At 36.5% G+C, this 22,884-nt stretch overlaps 2 protein-coding genes across 6 annotated transcripts in view; one reads left to right on the top strand and one right to left on the bottom strand.

Moving 5' to 3' along the window:
- The first annotated feature begins 1,959 nt into the window (after positions 1-1,959).
- On the top strand, positions 1,960-2,355 carry LOC118712577 (60S ribosomal protein L39). Its single transcript, XM_036426455.2, has one exon. It carries the CDS (start codon positions 1,997-1,999, stop codon positions 2,150-2,152), a length of 156 nt encoding a protein of 51 aa, XP_036282348.1. The 5' UTR covers positions 1,960-1,996; the 3' UTR covers positions 2,153-2,355.
- A 6,547-nt stretch (positions 2,356-8,902) lies between these two features.
- Positions 8,903-22,884, bottom strand: part of EED (embryonic ectoderm development) — a 32,144-nt gene continuing 18,162 nt past the window's right edge. Inside the window, exons 9-13 of one of the 5 annotated variants that reach the window (XM_036426447.2) lie at positions 19,798-19,903; positions 18,607-18,681; positions 11,018-11,176; positions 10,215-10,288; positions 8,903-9,236 (exon numbers count right to left, since the gene is read on the bottom strand). In XM_036426447.2, the coding sequence (XP_036282340.1) occupies positions 9,110-9,236; positions 10,215-10,288; positions 11,018-11,176; positions 18,607-18,681; positions 19,798-19,903 (541 nt within the window). In that variant the 3' untranslated portion in view covers positions 8,903-9,109. The remainder of the gene's footprint in view (positions 9,237-10,214; positions 10,289-11,017; positions 11,177-18,606; positions 18,682-19,797; positions 19,904-22,884) is intronic. The other 4 variants (XM_036426449.2, XM_036426448.2, XM_036426451.2 and 1 more) reach the window with 4 other exon arrangements.

The raw sequence follows: 22,884 nt of genomic DNA, 5'->3' as shown, positions 1-22,884 counted from the left end.
GATTCTTTGTGCTACACTTAGCTCAGTGCTAATTTTTAACCAGCTATTTTGTACTTATTGACAACTTTTTTTTTTTTTTTTTTTTGTAGTTCTTTCCAGCTTCACCTAGCTCTTCCACTTATTTGCTGTAAAACTGAAATTACATTTGGGCTTTAATGTCTCCCATTTATAAAATAACTAGAGACCCGGTGCATGGATTCATGCACAGGTGGAATCAGCCGCCCCCTAGTCAAACTCCTAGTGGAGGGGACAGTTTGCATATTAGCCTTTTATTATATAGGATAATTGCATCTCTCCTGGGGTTGCTGTAAGGATTAAGTAAATTAATACATACACAAAACACTTAAAATAGACGCTGGCAGTGCTTAATTAATGGGAGTTTTATAGTAAAATGTATTTTTTTCTACACCTATTTTCAGAAAAGGTTCATAGGAAATTAAAAAAATAATAGCCCAAACAACTGGCATCAAGTGCTAATTGTCATCAATATTCATTCTACCCAAATAGAAGAATAGAACAGACAGAAATCTCAGAGGGAAAGTAGGGGAGAGTAGGTGGGTGAAAAGAGATCAACCAAAGAACCTGTATGCATATATGCATAACCCATGGACACAAACAGTAGGGTGGTGAAGGCCTGAAGTGGGGGCCAGCTAGAAGAAGTTACTAGGAGGAGAGAGGGGAGGGGACATATGTAACACTTTGTACAATAAAGATTTTTTTTTTTAAGATTATGTTTCTGGGAGAGGTTGAAACTGCAATTAATAGGACAAAAAAAGGAAAGAAAATAAACTGCAACTAGATTATCAGAGGAAGTTCTCCTGAGGTCAGGGTCAAGCAAATGTTTTCTGCAAAGATCAGAAAGTAATTAGTTTAGGGTTTTTAGGCTAAGAGGTCTCTGTCCGGTCATACCCTTGTAACACCAAGAACTGTGGCATCAACCAGACATGGAGTGTACTCTACCTCTGTACTTCTGGTTATGCAAGATAAAATATATATTCCTTTATTGGTCAAGCCAGTTTTAGCTGGATTTGTTACTTACAGATGAAGATATGATTAACAAACCCCATAATGAAAATATAAGTTCCAAGAGGACAGGAAACTTAGTACATAAATAAAAGAATAAGTAAAGAAGTGGGTGTGGCTATGTTCCAAAAACTTCATTAACAGCTGGACAGGTCTGGCTAAGCCCTACTTTAGGCAGTGGTTTCCAAACTTTTAAGGTTCTTTAGAATCACCTGTAGCACATGTTAAAACACTGGTGGGTAGCCCTCATCTGAGTCTCTGATTCAGTACATCAGGCCTAAGAATTTTAATTCTAAGAAGTTAGGATTGTCAGCCCTAACTGGTTTGGCTCAGTGGAAAGACCGTCAGCCTATGGACTAAAGGGTCTCAGGTTAGATTCCATTCGAGGGCATGTACCTTGGTTGTGGGCGCATCTCCAGTGGGGGGTGTGCAGGAGGCAACTGGTCGAAGTTTCTCATAGATGTTTCTAGCTTTCTATCCCTCTCCCCTCCTCTCTGTAAAAAAAAAATATATATATATATATATATATATATATATATATAGAGAGAGAGAGAGAGAGAGAGAGAGAGAGAGAGAGAGAGAGAGAGAATCTGAACACTCAGTCGGTATATGTGAACATGCTCCTACTTCATTCACAAAAGGTTTTTTGCCTAAATTAGATACTTTAAAAGTCCATTAGATACTTTAAAAATGCATTACTTTCCAACAATTATTTATTTATTATACCCCTATGATGTGTGAGCTGTTTTCTAAACTCCAGATATAAAGCAAGTTCAAACCTCAACCCTGTCCCTTACGACACAGGACTAGTTATTTTAAAACTTTGGTCCTCAAAAACAAACAAAAAACCTTTAGTCCTCAGATTCCTCATCTGTAAAATGGTATAACTTGTACTTCCTGGGGTTGTTGGATAATAAATAAAATAACAGCTCTTTCTCTGCCATCGAGGTGCGTGCTTCGCCTCTCCTTCACCATGTCTTCCCACAAGACTTTCAGGATCAAGAGGTTCCTGGCCAAGAAACAAAAGCAGAATCGGCCCATTCCCCAATGGATTCGGATGAAAACTGGTAATAAAATCAGGTACAACTCGAAGAGGAGACATTGGAGAAGAACCAAACTGGGCCTATGAGAACTCACTCATGAGAGATGACTCACATATTTATGCTGTATCCAGGTTGCCTACACCGTTAAATGATTGAAAAGATGCTACTGTCTGGACAGTTGGAGCATTTTAATTGGAGAATTAATGGACTTGTGATTTTACTCTGTTGGTTTTTTCCCCCTCCTGCAATAGGATGGTTCAGTAATAAATGTGTGAGATCTTTTAAAAAATAATAAAGTAACATATAAGGAGCTTAGCATAGTACTGGTACATGGTAGGGAGTAAAACAGTACTTAAGTATAGTTACTACTATTGAAAATTCAGTGGTTCTCAAAGTGTGGTCCCTGGGCCAACAGCACCAAGGGACCTATGATCTTGTTAAAATGCCAAGTCTCTGGCCCCACCCCAAACCTTCTGAAACGGAGCAATGTGTGATTTAATGAGCCTTCCTGGTGATTCTAGTGCATGTTCAAATGTGGAAACAGTGCTAAAGAAAATATAAAGGCTAGGCTGTGTGTGCTAGGGACTAAGGCTGTCAAGGCCAATAAGGTGCAAATCTTCCCTTTGTTTTCCCCGGACAGCTCTTCATAGGGAATAGGCCTAAGGGTGTTCACCTCTATAAACACACATGTGCACATATGTGTGCACACATGTGCACAACCTATACTGCCTGAAATTCATTAGACATTCAAAATATATTTTTTTCATTTTTTTATTAAGGTATTATATGTGTACATATCTTACCATTGCCCCTCCCACCCCCACACATGCCCTCACCCCCCCGAGTTTTGCGTCCATTGGTTATGCTTATATGCATGCATACAAGTCTTTCAGTTGATCTATCTCCCCACATCTCCCCAACCTTCCCACTATAATTTGACAGTCTGTTTGATGCTTTACTGTCTCTGTATCTTTTTGTTCATCAGTTTATAATGTTCTTTATTATCCATAAATGAGTGAGATCATGTGGTATTTTTCTTTCATTGATTGGCTTATTTCACTTAGCATAATGTTCTCCAGTTCCATCCAGGTTGCTGCAAATGGTAAGAATTCTTTCTTTTATATGGCAGCATAGTATTCCATTGTGTAGATGTACCATAGTTTTCTGATCCAATCATCTGCTGACTGGCACCTAGGCTGATTTTTTGCTCCTTCAATATTTCACTGAATGCCTACTATGAACCAGTGTGTTAAACAGTGAAATTCAAAAACTAAGGAAAGGCTTCCAAAGCCCTGAGTCTGGCACTGATTTTCTGGCTTAGGAAACCACAACAGTGCATTCATCTCAGTGAGGCGCTGAAATGAGCAGGCTCACCCAGAGATATTCTGATGGGAAGTGGAAGACAGGCAAGGCTCACAAAGGTGGAAACCCTTTCCAGAGGACACACATTTAACTGAGCCCCTACGATGTGCCTAAAGAGAGCAGCCTGACTACCTGGAAGCCTTAGCCCCAGAGGCAGCCTGGCAGGAGCTAGTCCCAAGGCCACCAGAAGGAAAGAGAATGGGCATCAGCCAGTGAGGGGCCCTGGCCAGGAAAAGAGACCTCAGTCTGTGTAGGAGTTACAAATACTATTGCAGCTGGTTTTATTCTGGGATTTGAGAGAAACAATGCAGAATGCTTACTCAGAACTGGGATTATTAAGTTTTGACTCCCAGTCTTTCAGAAAGAGAAACCAATACAAAATTTAGCAGTTTAAAAAGTAATTTTGCATCAAGTTAAAAAAACAAACAAAACACAAATAATGGTGAATGCAGTACTATACATTTCTCACAACCAGTGATTTTTCTGACAACTCACAATTGACTAGTTTTAGCATTAAACACAAATACACACTCTTACACTCATTACACACATTGTAACAGAAACCACCCAACATTTTACACTTCACATCATCCTAGGGTAAAAGAAGAAAGAGCAGGTGAAATGAGTCTGCTTTCAGTCTTGCTCTGCATCAGAAAATGACCACAAAATACCAAGAATCTTTTTGAAATCCACTAGTTCATTCCAAAATGATAATCATTTTCTGCAAATCACAATAGGGGAAACCCAGAGGTGATAAGTGAAAGTAGGCAAAGTTACAAACTTTATAATGTTAGAACAAGACCTGTGGTTAAAGACACCGTGTAGCATTTTCTATGTTTGCTTGTTTTTCTGACAGTGTGGGTCCTTGGTAAAAGCCATCGAGACTCATTTCCTCATTTCCCTTAGATCTGAGTGTTTCAGACTGCTGGTTGCGATCCATTATTCATTGAGTTGTGAAGTCACTTTAGTGAGTCATACTGCATTACAAGAAGAATAGAAAATTTCACATTACATCAAACGTGTATTGTTTCATGGGACATTTTATTTATGCATATGTGTGAGATTGGAATATAATATATGTAGTCTGTTTCTTACTGTGGATTGCATTTTTTTTTCTTTTTTCTTTTTAATTTTATTTTTTTATTAAATTATCTGTGTACATATTTTACCATTGCCCCCCCCCCCATACGTACCCACCCTCTCCAGAGTTTTGTGTCCATTGGCTGTACTTATATGCATGTATACAAGTCCTTCGGTTGTCTCTTTTCTCCCCTCAATCTCCCTACCCGCCCCGCTGTAATTTGATAGTCTGCTTGTTGCTTTACTGTCTCTATATCTATTGATATCTTTTGGTTCATCAGTTTATAATGTTCTTTATTATCCATAAATGAGTGAGGTCATTGTGGTGTTTCTCTTTCATTGACTGGCTTATTTCACTCAGCATAATGTTCTCCAATTCTAGTGGACTGCATTTTTTAAGTTTAAAAATTACTGTCCTAGGGTTGGTGCCTGGGAAGAGATCAACCAAAAAAACTTTATGCATATATGCATAACCTTGGACACAGACAATAGACTATTGGGGATAGGGTATAAGAAGTCAGTGGGAGAAAAGAGGGGACATATGTACTTTCAACAATAAAGTTTTCTTTTTTAAATTACTGTCCTAGCCTTAGCTGGTTTATTTCAATGGATAGAGTGTTGGCCTGTGGACTGAAGGGTCCAAGGTTTGATTCTGGCCAAAGACACATGCCTGGGTTGCAGGCTTGATTCCTCCCCTGGGGGTATGCAGGAGGCAGCCAATCAATGATTCTCTCTCATTGATGTTTCTATGTCTCTATCCCTTTCCCTTCCTCTTCTGAAATCAATAAAAATATATATTTTTTAAAAGTACTGTCTTTGATGATACCTCATCCAAGCTTGAAGATGCAGTTAAGCCAAATGACTCTCTCCTTTACCTCAATGAACATTTTACTTCTTTAAGCATTTCCAGACAAAGTGACCATTAAATCTTTAGACCTCTACCCTTCTCAGCATTAGCTTTTAAGCAACTTTAAAAGTATCTAATTTCTATCCAGTCCTTTTCCAAAGCGCAAAACTACGAAGCCCCATCCCAGTCCTTTCTGAGCCCCTCTCTGCAACAGCACCCATCTACATTCTCTGCCTCAGAGGTTTCTTTAGACTTGGGTCCCCTGCCCACAGGGCTAATGTGGCTTCCAGCTTCTCCCCTATTTCCTACTATTGAAACAAATAGAGTTATATTTCTTCTGGGGGGAAAAAAATGTGGGGCAGAATTGTTCTATTCATTTTACTTAAATGGACCAAAGAAACCAAGATAGAGCCAGAAAGAAACTGCTACGACTAAATAGTTTAGAAAAGAAATGAGAACCCATCAACAGATTTCAGTGCCAGATGAGAGCTGCTGGGGAAAGGCAGGCACGGGACCAGCGTCATGGGCTCATGGCATAGTACAGGGCACTGGACTCAGACTTCATGGGTGGCTTAACGCTTTGCTGTCCCCAACTTGACATACTTAATTTTATCTTTGAACTTTTAAGTTCATATATATTTTTTAATATATATATATATATATATATATATATATATATATACACACACACACACACACACACACACACACACAATATATATATATAATTACATGGCTTTCATTTTTTTATATATATATTTTATTGATTTTTTTTACAGAGGAAGGGAGAGAGATAGAGAGCTAGAAACGTCGATGCGAAACATCGACCAGCTGTTTCCTGCACAACCCCCACCGGGGATGTGCCCGCAACCAAGGTACATGCCCTTGACCAGAATCGAACTCGGGACCCCCCAGTCCGCAGACCAACGCTCTACCACTGAGCCAAACCGGTTTCGGCAAGAGAGCTAGAAACATCAATGAGAACATCGATGAGCTGCCTCCTGCACACCTCCTACTGGGTACATGCCTGCAACCCCGTATATGCACTGATCACTAGGTGGAAGACACTGACCGGTAGGTGAGCTTGCTGCTGGGGTCAGGCTGATTAGGACTGAGCTATGGGCCCAACATGCCCTGGAGCCTTCTCATGGTCCCTCCCCAGATGGCCAACCTCCCGTGTCTCTCCCTGGCCTCAATTGTGCACCAGTGGGGTCCCTTGGCCTGGCCTGCACCCTCTTGCAATCTGGGATCCCTTGGGGGATGTCAGAGAGCTGTTTCGGCCTAATCCTCCAAGCCAGGCCGAAGGATACAACTGGTGCATGAATTCATGCACCAGGCATCTAGTACAGTAAATTAGGTGACAGTTGAAATGGAGAATAAGCAAGGAATAAGCAGAGTACACATTTTTAAATGAGTCTTATTTCTGATAAATACAAAATCTGGTCTTTGGTTGTCCCTGAATATTGTGTATTGCTTCAACTGTCATAGCAGCTTATTTCATTGTCTATCCGGTGATCATTAATTGTGAGCTATTTGGTTGACCTAAAATTTCAGCAACCTTAGAGTCTCCTTCAGGTTGTTTTAATGGCTAGTGTCCTTATTTTTATTAGTTTTACTGGAATATAGCCAGGCCCATTCCTTTACATCAAGCATGTCAAACTCAAAGGCTAACATGGGCCAAAAAAATGAGGCATGTAGCCTGTGGGCCAAGAGTCTGACATGCTTGCTTTACATATTATGCCTTTCACATTATACATATATAGCAGAGTTGAGTTGATGTGACAGAAACTGTATAGCTCACAAAACCTAAAATATTTACTATCTGGCTACTTACAGAAAAAAAATTGTAGGCTTCTGATCTACAGAGATAAACACAGAAATTAAATAAAACAAACTGAAATGGGCACTAACATATACTATTAGAGTGAATTGGTACGTCCTTAATAAAAATACACTTTCATTCAGTAACAAAATCTGAGAAATGAGCGTAATAACCAGAGAAGTACACAAAAATTTGTGTGGTAGGCTAATAAAAACATTATTTATAATAGCAAAAAGTTAGAAGTGCCTGAGGCTCAGAAGCTGAGTGTCAATTTATGAACCAGGTCACAGTTCAATTCCTGGTCAGAACACATGCCTGGGTTGTGGGCTCGATACCCAGTGGGATTTGTGCAGGAGGCAGCCAATCAATTCCCTCTCATCATTGTTGTTTCCATCTCTTCTCCTTTCCCTTCTTCTCCGAAATCAATAAAAATATATTTTAAAAAGTTAGAAGAATTAACATACCCCAGAAGATATTAAATAGTGGTATGTTCATGGAATGGTACAGATTTATTGAAATATACTCATGAATCTAAAACCTTGACAAAATTCAGTCTTTTGTATTTTACCTTGGCTCCTCTCATTTTACCTCCTACCTTATTTCATAATCACCCAGGCTTTCTTCATTTGCTGCTGGTTAAACCTTCCACCTGTCATCTTGGTGTTAACTGGGGATTTTTCTGGACTTTTATATCTCAACTAGAGGCCTGGTGCACAAAATATGTGCACTGGGGGTGGGTGACCCTCAGCTGATTTAGGCCCTATACTTGTGTGATGAAGCCTAAACTGGCAGTTGGATATCCCTCTCACAATTCAGACTGCTGGTTCCCAACCACTCCCCTACCTGATTGTCCCTGCTTCTGTCTGCCAGCCTGATCACCCCCTAACCACTGCACTGCTGGCCTGGTTGCCCCCAACTGCCCTCCCCTGCCAGCCATCTTGTACAAGGGTGTGACAGTCAATTTGCATATTACCTCTTTATTAAATAGGATTTCACTCTTGCTGTTTCTTGCCCATAAACATGAGCAAAACACTATGTTTGGGACAAAACAACCAACTATTCTCAACCTATGAACTCTTTAATCTATTTCTTTTTTTTTTTTTTTTTTAATATATTTTATTGATTTTACACAGAGAGGAATTGAGAGTTAGAAATGTCGATGAGAGAGAAACATCAACCAGCTGCCTCTTGCCCACCCCCGACTGGGGGTGTGCCCGCAACCAATGTACATGCCCTTGACCGGAATCAAACCCGGGACCTTTCAGTCCGCAGGCCGACACTATCCACTGAGCCAAACCGGTTTTGGCTATTTCTCTCTCTCTTTAAAGTGGAACCAAAGTTTATTAAGAGAAGACAGTCTATTTCTTTTAACCAATACCCTTCCAGAAAGGGGGATAGAATCTTACCATAAAACATACTCCCCATTTTTCCACTCACTTCGCCTAAGCTTCTTTGCCCTGCCCTTCCCCTTGCGCTAATGATATTTCCACTGTAACTAATGACCAAGTTATAAATTGAATGGCAATATTTTTTAACTGTAAGGATAGTTTATTAAAACAGTACTGTTACAACTCTAAAATTTTAAACATAATTACTTACTTTAAATTATATACCCTTCTCGTTAGGCGTACAAGAAATTGATCACTACAAAAAGATAAGGCATAATTTTATTACTTTCAACATTTCTTTTCATCACAATGAAAATAAACTAAAGTAATACGTGGCTTTATAAAAATAAATTTTTATTAAAAGCAGTAGAGTCTGAGCAGGAGACAGTACAAAGAGTGTAAACAATGTAAACATCACTACATTCAGCTCAGCCTGATTGAATGCTGAAAGACAACTCTAAATGCTCTATGTGCCCTTACTAGCAAGATACATTAATTCTACTATACACAAAAAACACACTTTAATTTGATTAGGAAAAGTATTTCATCGAAGTCGGTCCCATCGCCAAATAGTTGAATCATCACAAACAGCTATGAGAATGCTGCTATCCCTGCTAAAACTGGTTTGTCGAATAGCAGTAACACATTTTTGATGAGTCAGTGTTGTACATCTAGAGAGAAAACATGACAGCAGGTTAAATACTATACATACATAATGTTGTCAATATCTAACTTAAAACAATAAACTAGAAAATTATAGCTGTCCCAACTCACATAGAAAGCATTTGAAAACAGAACATACTTTATTAACCTGTTAACCGAGCGGGACCTATAAATACGTCAAACATAAACACTATTGGGAACAGGTAGGACATATGAATACGTCCTTGAAATATATGTTGCACCCTGAGAGGGACGGTATGTATTTTTTGTAATCTTTATAATTGTTTGTAAAAATTATAATTTTTTAATTCGATATTTCCATTTTTTTGTTGGTATTCTTTTCTATTTGTTTGTAATTTTGTATTTTCCTTTGTGCTTTATATATAAATAAATGAAAAAATATATATTTCATTTATTTTAATTAAGTATAAAAAAAAAAATAATAATATGAAATTACGTCCACTGGGCGTACTGACACGTCCTGAGTATGCGCCCGTTGTACGTTGTGTAATTAAAAAGGGAACTCCCCGGTTAACGGGTTAAGAGCTCAGTCTCAAATTTTAAAATAATTGGGTATATTTTAAATTCAAGAGGCACCACATAACTTTTTTTTTTTTTAATCAAAGTACTTATGAAAAACAATCATTAGGATAAAAAAATAAATATTTTAAAGAAGTCTAAGATATGCAAATGTTATAAATGATTTAAAGATGGCATTGTAAGTGTAAGTTACTTCCTCTGTATTTGGTGTAGCAAAAGACAAGATATGGAAGGTAAAAAAGAGTGAGGGCATGATAGTATACTTTCTCTAATAGCTACAGTTAATCTCTTATTTGTATTACTTTTTCTATTAAGGCTTGCCTAAGATCTGCCTGACGGTACTTTTATTTGTGCACTGATCTCTTCTTTAAAATTATATAGTATTTGGAAACAAGAAAAAAAAATATGAAGGCAGAAATTATAAATAGGAATTTCTAAATACTTACTTGGCTTTATGAGGATCTTCTACTTCTAAATCCCAGACATAAAGTTTGCCAACCTGATTGCCCAATGCAAGCATCTATATAAATATATTAAAAACAAAAACAACACCATCAAATTATTAAAATAAGCTTTAAAGATTTCAAGCAATCCTAAGACATCTTTCTTTCTTTGGAAAAAAACCTCAGCTCCAACCTCTAACTATGCTCTTGATTACTTTCTTGCATCTTATATTTCTGATTTGTAAGTGGGGCAACTAATACTTTACAGAGGTATCTTAAGTAAATAAGAAGGCATGTTGCAAATTTATTATGAGCTTTATAATTTACACTATAATACATGTACTCTTTATTCTATCTGTCTTAAAAGAACTGTAGCAAAAGACCTTCCAAAAACTTTCATATAAATATTCAGATAACTCATTATCAACAAAATCCTAATACCAAATTTCTTTAAAAATTTAGGTAAATAGTATTTTGTCTCTAACTTTCATGTTTGTTTGTTAAGTTTTCCTGAGGTAAAGGCACATAAAAACACTAATTTTAATCACTAAAACATTAAATTTTAGTAACAGATGTTGTTGAAAATAAACACCTAAATACCACTACTGGCACCTGTCAATTTCATTTATAAGTATTACAGATGGTGTTCAGAGCCAGAAGGATAGAATAAGTAATATCAAGGGCCAAAACAATTAATACAGAACATCAAGATAGAGACTCAAAGAAAACTACAGATGCATAACAGAGAAAACTAAAATTACCACGGTTATAAGTAAAATAATTTCAAAATGTAAAAATTTTGCTACCTTTTGCCAGAAATCCATAGAAAATCTCATGTACCAAATGTCACACATGCTGTAATCAAATCGCCCAAGAATAGTCACATTAGACTCACTGGGCTTAATTTTGTCTATATCATCTTCCATTTTGCCAGGTTTCCAGCACACAATGGCGTTTTCACAAGACTTTAAAAGAGATGAGAAAAAAAAATTTACTTGTAGAAATGAATTATAAATACTGAAACAAAACTTTTCTCTATTATCATTTTAGAACTGACAGCTCATAGAACCTGATTATCCACCTACTAAGTAAGTGATATACAAATTCAGCTCTTGATACATTAGAATCCAGAGACTTGAAGTGTTTTATAGCAAAGGTAAAAATTACATTTAGTAGAATACATAGCTCTTCAATATGGCTCCTGCTTTTTACTTCACTAGTTTCATCTTTCCCTATCCAACTGGTTCCCTTTATCTGTTAACTATTAATCCTCATTCCCAGTGTTTGTGCTACATGGTAAGTGCTCAACAGATGTCATAGGAAAGCTAATGAATTCACAAAAAGGGATTTAGAGACCAGATTACTAGTATATGTAGAAGGCATAAAAGCAGTGGTTTACTTTTAAGACATTGATATGGGAATAGGATTGAAATAGGCTAAGTTATACTTTTCCTATTGTCTAACTTCAAATCTTTACACACGTTCTACTTAAGCAACAAGTGTAAACAATACAATGGAAAAATATCTGCAAATCAATGAGCACTACTCAGATTACTGTGTAGGTCTCTGGTTTGCCATTAAGGGACACCTGTCAATCTCTCTGGCCTCTACTGAATACAGGTACTAAACACCATACATTGTATTTCAACAGGTGTCAGGACTGAAAATTACTGGTGTAGATGAAGTTTCACAGGACACAGCCTACATAATCCCAGGTGGCAACCCTGTGGGTGTGACCAGCATTGAAACACTTGAATGGCAGGGCCACAGGAAGATTAGGGTGGGGACAACATTCTTTTTTCCTTCTTTGCCCTTTTCATATTATATAAAATCCCAAGACTATTTATTTACAAGTTCTTTACTGTAAAGTACCTAGGATATCACCTACTCTGAACGACTCTTCCCTAAGTGCACAACTGAGTTGATAGCCTGCAGTTTTCTCAATCATCCTGGCCCAGGCCTACTGAATCAGAATGTCTGGGATAGGAGGCTGAAACAGAAGTGTAAAATAGCTGTTCAAGTGCTTCTTACTGCCTACATTGATAAAAGATCCTAGTGCAGTACCCTCAGGGAGAACTAAAGCATAGGGAGGTAAAAAGAATCTATCCATGTTAATGGATGGCTAAAGAGCTTTTTAAAATTACTTTCCTAGGTCTTTGCACCAGATTTACAAGCTGTGGGGTAAGGTCTAGGAATCTATTTGCTCCCAATGATTCTGATGCAGAGCTAGATTTGAGACCACTAATATAGTTCATTCAGTTCAGCTTCCCATTTAAAATGCAGAAATCTTTTCCCACCATCTGATTAAATTCTAAGAGCAGAAATTTGACAGCCTTTTTACTTCCAAAATGACAGACTAAATATACTTTCCCTTACTTGCCCCACTACATACAACTTTAAAAAGTCTGAAAAGTAGAGAGGAGGCAGAATGATTAGATATCCTGGGACATGCAGGAAATTTAGCTCCCTGATCTCTCCCCCCCCCCCCTCATTTATGTATCTCAGGCAAGATGCTGGAAAAGTCAGCAAATCAATAATTTTAAGGGGTGTAGACAAACAAACAAACAAAACAAAAAAACAATCTCCCAGCCCCCAAAGCCTGCTCTCTACACAAGACCAGGAAATGGCAACCTAGAAAGAGAGAAAATTTTCAAACAAATTATCTAACTACAGCCAAATACAAAAAATACCCCACAAAAAACAAAAAACTCAAATTGTGGGCCTGCCCCTGTATGGTCCAGCAAAATTCCAGTGGGAAACCTTTCCCAGGTGATAACTAAGCATCTCAGCACATAATAACCCTGACTCTGTCCTTCATGATAATGAGGTAACTCTTCCTTCTCTCTGGCTGGGGTATCAGAGGACACCATCTGCAATGTCATTGGAGACCACATGAGGAGCAGTAATGAGTCCCATTAGCCCCTTCCCCTAGGGTAGTGTCACCTGAGCTGCAGTGGAAAGCCTGAACTCCCATCCCAGCAATAATGAAACACCATCACCAAATCAATAAAGTGGAGAACACAAACTTCCCTTGCTACCTGCCAATCATGAAGCAGTGCTCACCTTCCCCAGTTGAAAAATTATCAGAGGAAGCCTGATGAAGATGATCTAAAAAAAGATCCGCAGGTTGTAACATAATACCCAAAATATCCAGATCTCAATCTCAGCGCTCTCCTTGGAGCATGCCCATGCCCTCTGTCAGACACCTACTTTTTTTAAGCCCCTGAGGTCCCCATGGACTTGCAATCAGAGGAACAGTGGGCAGCAAAACCACTGAACCGGTCTTGTCCCCAAGGCCCCTTTTCTAACTTCAGTGAGCCAATAGCAGCCCCACCTACACTCTCCTGTTGCTGCTTCTACTCTATATCCTTCCTTTTTATCCACTGTCCCCAGCTTTAATAAGTGTATTCTACAAATAAATAAATGAAACATAAAAGTCTCAACTTTAATGAGAAAACAGATGCCAACCCAGAGACGACATAGTATTAGAATTATCTGACAAGCATTTTAAAGTAGCCATCATAAAAATGCTTCAATTCAAGAAGTTGAATGACCCCCAAAAAGATACACTCAAAAGAAACTTGTGTTAAGATACATCATCGTCAAACTTACGGAAATTCAACACAAAGAAAAAAATCCTGACTGCATTTAAAACAGAAAGAACAATTCCACTGATGGTAGATTTCTCATCAGAAATCATGGAAACCAGAAAGAGGAACCACAACTTTTTTCAAATATTTAATAAAAGAACTGCAATACAAAATCTTATATACAGTGACTATACATTTAAGGAATGAAGAGGAAATAAGGACATTCTCAGACTATGAAAAACAAAGGTAATTTGTCACCAGAAGACCTACCCTAAAAGAATAGCTACAGGAAGTTTTATGAACTGAAAGAAAATGATATTAAGAAGGGTTTTTGAGACATAAAACATTAAGAACAAAAGAAAATGCAAAATGAGTAAATACAATTTTCACCATTCCCAATTGAGTTTTTAAATTACATTTAATGGTTGAAGCAAAAACTACAATATTATTTGATGTAGTTCTTCATTATAAAGAGAATATTTAAGACACAAGTGGAGGAAAAAGTGAAGTAAAAGAAAGGTTTCTAAACCTAACTTGAAGGGTAAAACGTTGATTTATAGTTAAGTGGACTGATATACAGGTATCCCTTGAACAACAGAGGTTTGAACTGTGCAGGTCTATTGAAAAAAAGTTAATCTTTTCGATCTGCAGGTGAGACTACATATGCAGAAGATCAACTGCAGTTACACACAGATTTCTGACTTCACAGAGGTCAGCATCTTCTAAACCACCATGCTGTCCTAAGGTCTAATGTATGTATCACAGATATATCTATATATTACTTAAATATCTATATGTTATCTATCTATCTATCTATCTATCTATCTATCTATCTATCTATCTCTCACATAGGGCAAACCTCAAAAAAGTTAAACAAAGAAATATACTAAAAAAATACTATACTCTGAGACCATGTGGATTCTAACAGAGAATTTGACAGGACTACTCCAGCCATGAAGACAGAAGAGAAGCAGTCCAGAAATGGAAGACGCTGATGCCGCTTTGCCATAATAGCAGTCAGCAGCTGTGCGTCACTGCAGGTTGCCCAGGACCAAACCAGAAAGGGTGGGACCTACATTACCACCATTTGTCCACCATCTAGAACTGAAATATCATTGCTGACTTGTACACATAAGGAACTGTTTGACATTGAAATTGGGTCTCAAAAGAATTATTGGCCCAGAAAGAAACTCACTACAGACTGATTCATTTGCCTTTCAGCATAACCATTATTGCTTGTCTGATTTTCAGTACTACTTCTTTTTTTTTTTTTTCTTTTTTTAAATATATTTTATTGATTTTGTACAGAGAGGAAGGGAGAGGGATAATAGAGAGTTAGAAACATCGATGGGAGAGAGTCATCGATCAGCTGCCTCTTGCACACCCCCTACTGGGGATATGCCCGCAACCAAGGTACATGCCGTTGACCGGAATCGAACCCGGGACCCTTCAGTCCCCAAGCCGACGCTCTATCCATTGAGCCAAACCGGTTTCGGCTGATTTTCGGTACTTCTAAGTGTATTTCCAGTAGAACATGATCTCACTATCTAGGAGAAATGATGAACAACATAGACAGATAAACAAGAACAGACCCAGAGACAAGGAAGCATGGATCAGACTGTTGGACCTCAAGGGAGGGTGGGGATAAAAGGGAGAGATCAACCAAAGGACTTGTGTGCATACATATGAGCCTAACCAGTGGTCAAGGACAACAGGGGGATGGGGGCATGAGGTAGGATGGGGATGGGGGGGATGAAGACAAATGTGATACTTTAGTCAATAAAGAAATTTAAAAAACACTCCAAATTCTAAAACATGATCACACAACCTATAGGAATTAGGAGGAAAAAAAACAAGATAAATTAAAAAGGCAGACTTAATGTAATAATTGATATATTAAGGCTCAAATATAAATGGTCTGAATATACCAACTAAAAGTTTGACAGCGTGGATTTAAAAAACATGACGCAAGTATTATATATGCTGCCTGCAAAAAACTCACTTCAGACATAATGATATATGTATATTAAAAGAAGAAAGTTGGAAAAGGATATTCCATGCAAGCACTGATTAAAAAAAAAAAAAGAAAAATTGACTAAATTACTCCCAAATGAAGGAAAATTCAAAGCAAAGAAAATCACTAGAAAAGGACATTACATAATGATAAAAGGTCAAGCCTTTTATAAGACATATAGCAAAGTGTCTTAAGCACCAACCAACAGAGCTGCAAGATATAGAGCTAAAAAGAAAAAAGCCACAATGACAACACTCATCTCTCAATAATAACATGAGTAGAAAAATCAACAAAGATATAAGTTCAACCACATCATCAAACAACAGGATCTAAACAATATTTACAGAACACTTCATCTAATAGCAGTATATTCTTTTTAAGCTCCCATGGGATATACCAAAAATAGGCTCATGAAACATATCTGAAAAAATGTAAAAGAATCAAAAAAGAATGTGTTCTGACAGTGAAATCAAACTGGAAATGAAGAACAGAAAGGTAACAAAAAGTCTCCCAATACCTAGTAACTAAACAATACACATCAGAATTTGTGAAATGCAGCTAAAGCGGTGCTGGTGGAAATTCATTGCACCAAATGCTTAATTAAAAATGTCTTAAGTCAATAATCTCTCACCTTACGAAACTAATAAAATCGCAAAATATACCCACAGCAAACAAAAGTTTTTTTTGTTTGTTTTTTTGTTTTTAATGATAAAGCCCTAGCAGGACTGACAAAAAGAAAAATTACCAATTTCAGGAATGAAACAGGCTATCACTAGAGACCTTAAAGATACCAAAAGGATAATCAAGGACTACTTCAAACAACTCTATACACATAAATTTTACATTAAATGAAATGGACCAATTCCTCAAATGACAAAAATTACCACTAAAATTTAACTATTATGAAATAGCTAATTTTAATAGCCCTTAAACTATTAAGGAAATTAAATCTGTGTTTTAAAAATTCCCCATCAAAATTTTCTAGAACCAGATGATTTAAGTGGAGAATTCTATCAATCATTTAAAGAATTAACACCAATTCCATATAATCTCTTTAAGAAAACAGTAGGGTAGACTTGCAATTAATTTTATGAAACCAGTATTCTCGATACCAAAACCTGACAAAAACAGTATAAAAAAGAAAACTTCAGATCAGCATCATACCTCATGAATATAGGCACAAAAATGTTTAACAAAATATTAGCAAAGAGAATTCAACAATTTATAATAAGTATGACCAATTAAGCTTATTCCAGGAATACAAGACTATATTAAGTCAATGACCAATCAATGCAATGTATTGCATTAACAGACTAAAGAAACAACATGATCATATCAATGGATGCAGAAAAAGCATTTAACAAAAGTCATCACCCATTCATGATAAAACTAAAAAAATCAGGAAAAGGGGACGTTCTCAACTTGATTGAGAATATCTACAAAACTATACAGCTAATACACTTAATTGTAAAAGATTAATTTTTTTTCTCCTTTCTATCAGAAATAAGTCAAGATATCTGCTCTTAACACTGTTAATCTACATAGTAATGGAAGTCTACCAGTGCAATACTGCAAGAAAAGGAAATAAAAAGCATCCAGATCAGAAAAGAAGATATAAAACTCCCTATTTGCAAATGACAAGATGGTCTATGCAGAAAATCCCAAGATATTAACAAAAACACCCCTAGAGCTAATAGGTACAGGATTCAAAATTAATATGCAAAGATCAACTGTATTTCTACATACTAACAATGAACATATAGAAATTAGAAATACCATTTACTATCACTCAAAAAAAAAAAAGATAAATACATAGGTCAATATCTAACAAAGTGATATAGAACAAAAGATAATTAAGATATTAATTCCCTACCAAATTGACAGCAGACAGGTTTAACACAATTCTGAGCAAAATCGCCCCTCCCCCCACCCCTGCAAATAACCTCTGCAAGATTTTTTATAGGTGTAGACAAGAATCTAAAATGTATAGGAAAGGCAAAGCAACAGGATAACTAAAATAATTTTGAAATGAATAATATGGAAGAAATCACTCTACCCATTCCAAGACTTATTATAGAGCTAGAGCATTCAAAACTATATGTAGTACTGGTAGAGTACTGGAACAAGAAAGAAAAACCAGAAACAGCCTCACACAAGTATTTATGTTCAAACAATGTGACAAAGGTACAGAAGCAATTAAAAGAAGAAAGAATAGTCTTTCAGTAAGTGGTGCTAAAACAATTGGAAACTTATAGGCAAAAAATAAACTTCTACCTAAACCTTATACAAAAATTAACTTTAAAGGATCATATATTTAATATAAAGCTTTTTGAAGAAAACACGGGAGAAAATCTTTAGGATATATGGCTTGGTAAAGAGCACTTTAAACTCATCAAAAGCATGATCCATAAAGTAATTTTTAAAAAATCAACAAATTGAATTTCATCAAAATTAGAGACATTTGTTCTGCAAAAGACCTTAAGAGGATGAAAAGACAAGCCACAACCTGGAAGAAAATATTTGCAAACTATTCATCTGACACAAGGATTCATATTTAGAATATATTTAAGAATTCTCAAAACTCAACAGTAAAAATAAAAACAAAATCCAAACCAATTGGGAAATGAGCAAAGATATGAAGAGACATCATCAAAAAGGATATATTAGATGATAAATAAGCACATGAAAGATGTTCAACATCACTAGCCATCAGGGAAATGCAAATTAAGACCACGATGAGATATCACTACACTCCTATCAGAACAGCTAAAATAAAAAATAGTGACAATACCAAATCCTGGCGACGCTTCCGAGACACTCGATCTTTCATACATTTCTGGTGGGAATGAGAAATGGCACGGCCACTCTGGAAAATAGTTTGGCAGTTTCTTAAAAAACTAAACAAACTTAACCATGACCCAGCAATTGCCCTTCTAGGCATTTATCCCAGAGAAATGAAAACTTAAGTAAGTCCACACAAAACCTATACACGATTGTTCATTAGCAGCTTTATGTGTACTAGCCCCAATCTGGAAAGGACCAAAATGTCCTACAATAGATGAATGGCTAGATAAACTGGTACATCCCATACCATAGAATACTACTCAGCAATAAAAAGGGAGAAGTACTGACACACAACAACTTGGATGGCATTATAATGAATAAAAAAAAAAAAATCTTAAAAGGCCCCATATTGTAACATTCTTACAATGACAAAATCACATGTGATAAAATGACACACACACATTGTACAATATCAAGACTTTATATTGTGTTGTAGTTATGTAACTGTTGGGGGAAATTGGGTGAAGGGGCCTCTCTGTACTATCTTTGAAACTTCCTGTGAATCTAACTTCAAAATCAAAAGTTTAAATAAGGGGAGGAAAAAAAAAGAAAAAAAAAAAGATAAAACTAGCTGTAAATCAAGAAAAAAATAGATTAGGCTCTGCCAAGAAAATGTGAAATGCCCTGAAATTCACACAAGAAATTTAACAATCCCAAATGTTCAGATGACTTCACCAACAACTTCTCTAAATTATGAGCATCAACTTGCTATATATATACATCAACTTGCTAGAGAAGGGGTTGGCAAACTACAGCCCATGAGCCAACTCCAACTGCCTGTTTTTGTTAAATGTAAAAGTGTATTGAAATGGACACAAAACATAAAAAAACCTACTACTAGCTTTAGATATTGGTTACTTTACAATAACACTGATTATCACAACAATATCATTTTACAAATGAAAATTTTTCATTTTATTGAAGCACAAATTATAATAATTTATTGGAATGTCTTATGTCTAAAACAAGTTTCCAAACCTATCAAAATACCATGAAACTAAAAAAAAAAAAAAAAAAAAAAAAACAATTTCCCAATCTGCCATCCAATTTACCAAACTGCATAAAAAACCGTGCTCCCTAAAAATATAATCCAACTCACATAAACAATGGAAGTACAGCTTAACAGCAGTTACCATACCTTGGAAAGTATCAAATCACCTAACCATCGCACACAATCAACATAATTCCTATGTATGTCTCTGGTAGAAAAGTCAGGAAAGTGAATTTTCTGAGAAATAAATGGCCTGGAATGGAAATGTAAAAGTTAAGAGAAAAAAGTAGAGTAGAATCACACTAATTTTTATTTTTGGATTTCTAAACTTTGAAAAATAAAATGCATGATGATTTTTCTTTGATCCTAGAAAACTTATCTTTTTATTGAGAGCTACCGTCCACTCCATTTTTGTTTCTATATTTTCTTCATTATCAGCTCCATTCAATTTTGTTTTTATCCTATGAAATTTCATTTATAAAAATTGTATACTATGTATATATAGGCCAAATTTAATCAATTCTGACTATCCTAACCAGTGATAAGCAAAGATATCTTGATTTATAGACCTAAAGGAATTTTTAGAGAAAATACGTACTCAATCCTTTAAAATTAGACTATGAGTCCTAGCTGGTTTGACTCGGTGGATAAAGCGTCAGTATGTGGACCAAAGGGTCCCAGGTTGGATTCCGGTCAACGGCACGTACCTTGGTTACAGGCTCCTTGGGCCCTGGCCCTAGTCAGGGCTTGTTTAGGAGGCAACCAATCAATGTGTTTCTCTCTGTCTTTCCCTCTCTCTTCCACTCAATGGAAAAATATTCTTGGATGAGGATTAACAACAAAAATAAATTAAATTAAATTAGACTATGAAAATCAACACAGCTGGGTTATTTTAATAGATGGTCATTTTATTGGAGCTGATTTGGCTCAGTGGATAGAGCATTGGCATGCAGACTGAAGGGTCCCAGGTTTGATTACAGTTAAGGTTGCATGACCGGGTTGTGGGCTTGATCCCCGGGGCGAGGGTGGGTGTGGGTGTGTGTGGGTGTGTGTGTGTGTGTGTGTGTGTGTGTGTGTGTGTGTGTGTGTGTGTGTGTGTGTTTGCAGGAGGCAGCCAATCAATGATTCCCTCTCATCACTGATGTTTCTATCTCTCTCTCTCCCTTCCTCTCCGAAATCAATAAAAATAAATTTTAAAAAGTTGGTTATTTTTCTAGGAACAATGACACATCATTCCAAAGGCTGCTAAAGTTAAAATTACATGAAAGTACTGCCTTGAGCAACAATTTTGAAAATGATGTCTGACAGGAATTTGACATATATTAATTAGGACTTTTCTTATATTGAAGAAAGTAAAATATGGTAGCATTTCCCCCTATCCCCCTTAAAAATGTTTGTGTAAAGACTATAAGCTAAAAGTTGTTACCAATCCTACAGTTAATTAAAAGTAAACCTAACATTTCTAATTTAGTGAGTGATTCACTTTCTGTACTGAAATAACTGTAGAAGTTTGATATGCCATGACTTAGTTATGTCTTGGGCAAGTCACAAATCCTCTCTTTACTTTTCCCACAAGGATGCTGGGCTGAATCATTTCTAACATTCCTTCCAATACAAATTCTGGATCTTTTATTAGCCCTGGCTGGTGTGGCTCAATTGGATGGGGGTCATCCTGTGCATTGAAAGGTCCCTGGTTTGATTCCCAATCAGGGCACATGCCTGGGTTTCAGGATAGTTGTGTGTGGGGAGGTGGGTGTGTGCTGGAGGCAGCTAATCAATGTTTTGCTCTCACATCATTGACATTTTTCTTTTTCTCCCTCTTCCTTCCTCTCTAAAAATAAATACAAAAATCTTTTAAAAATTAAAATGTTATTAATGATCTGATACAAATTCTTAACTCTGCTATAATTATGTTATTTGCTTTTTAAAAAATATTTTTTATTGATTTCAGAGAGAGAAGGGAGGAGGAAAGTAATAGAAACATCATTGATGAAAGAGAATCATTGATTGGCTGCCTTCTACAAGTCCCATACTGGGGATTGAGCCTGCAACCTGGGTATATGCTCTGACCAGGAATTGAACCGTGACCTCCTGATTAATGCTAAACCACTGAGCCACATGGGTCAGCTATTATTTGCTTTTAAATCAAATACATATTATAATCTACTAGAGGCCCAATGCATGAAAATTCATGCACTGGAGGGGGAGGGGTCCCTCAGCCTGGCCTGCCCCCTCTCTCACAATCCAGGAGCCCTCAGGGATGGGAGGCGACTGGGCCATCAGGGGAAGGCAATGCTCTGTCACACCTCTGCTGCTGCCACTGCAGCGCAATCCTCAGCAGGCCCTGGTTACCTGTGCCTCAGGCCAGTCCTGGGCACCACAGTCTTTGAGGGCATGGTTGTCAATTAGCATATTCCATCCTTATTGGCTGTAGGTGCCACCATCTTTGTGACAGTGTGAGGGTCAATCAGCATATAACATCTTTATTATATAGAATTGTTAAAACTTTCAAGTAGAAGACCAGCATAACCCCCTCTTGTTTTTGTAAAATGGGAAATATAATTTTTTATGTATTCCAGAACTCCTTAAAACATAAATTTAGGATTTTATAAGCTTTTGGTATTTTAAAGTAGAAATCTGAAAGTTGTACTAATCATTAGAGGCCGCTGAGGTTTGATGAATGTAAGTGAATTGAAATATCTACTGATGGCTACAAATTTAATAGTCTGGCTCGATAATCAGAAAATTCTAGCTCTTTACTTAAAACAAAAAGTGCAAATAAAGTTAATATGGTGAAAGTGTTAATAATAATAATAATAGCCTAAATAAGATTCTGAAAAGACAGTTACTGAATCAAGGCATTTAAAAAATATATGAAGTACATTGCAAAGTTCCCACCTCTTAGTCCCAGCAAGGCTCCCACTTTTGAAATTTCTCCACTTAATGAAATGAGTAGCAATTAAATGGAAGCATTATATTAACATGAATTAAATAAAGCTAAGAACTCCATTTTAAAAACAAAATTTACTATACTGAATTAAAATTTACATTGAACAAAACTAAGTAAAATGTGCTACTAAGTTAGAGAAAACACAATTTAAAGGCAATTAAAAAAAATGAAACATAAATATATTAAAAATAATGGCTTCCATTAAAAATTTATGATTTTATGATACATAAAGTTCTTAAAAGAGGGCCTTCTAAACCTAGTGGGGACTTATAATAATATAACAA

The sequence above is a fragment of the Pipistrellus kuhlii genome, unplaced genomic scaffold, assembly GCF_014108245.1.
Source record: "Pipistrellus kuhlii isolate mPipKuh1 unplaced genomic scaffold, mPipKuh1.p scaffold_m20_p_9, whole genome shotgun sequence".
Taxonomy (NCBI): domain Eukaryota; kingdom Metazoa; phylum Chordata; class Mammalia; order Chiroptera; family Vespertilionidae; genus Pipistrellus; species Pipistrellus kuhlii.
Note: the sequence above shows the minus strand (reverse complement) of the source record. Positions and strands in the feature narration are given on the sequence as shown.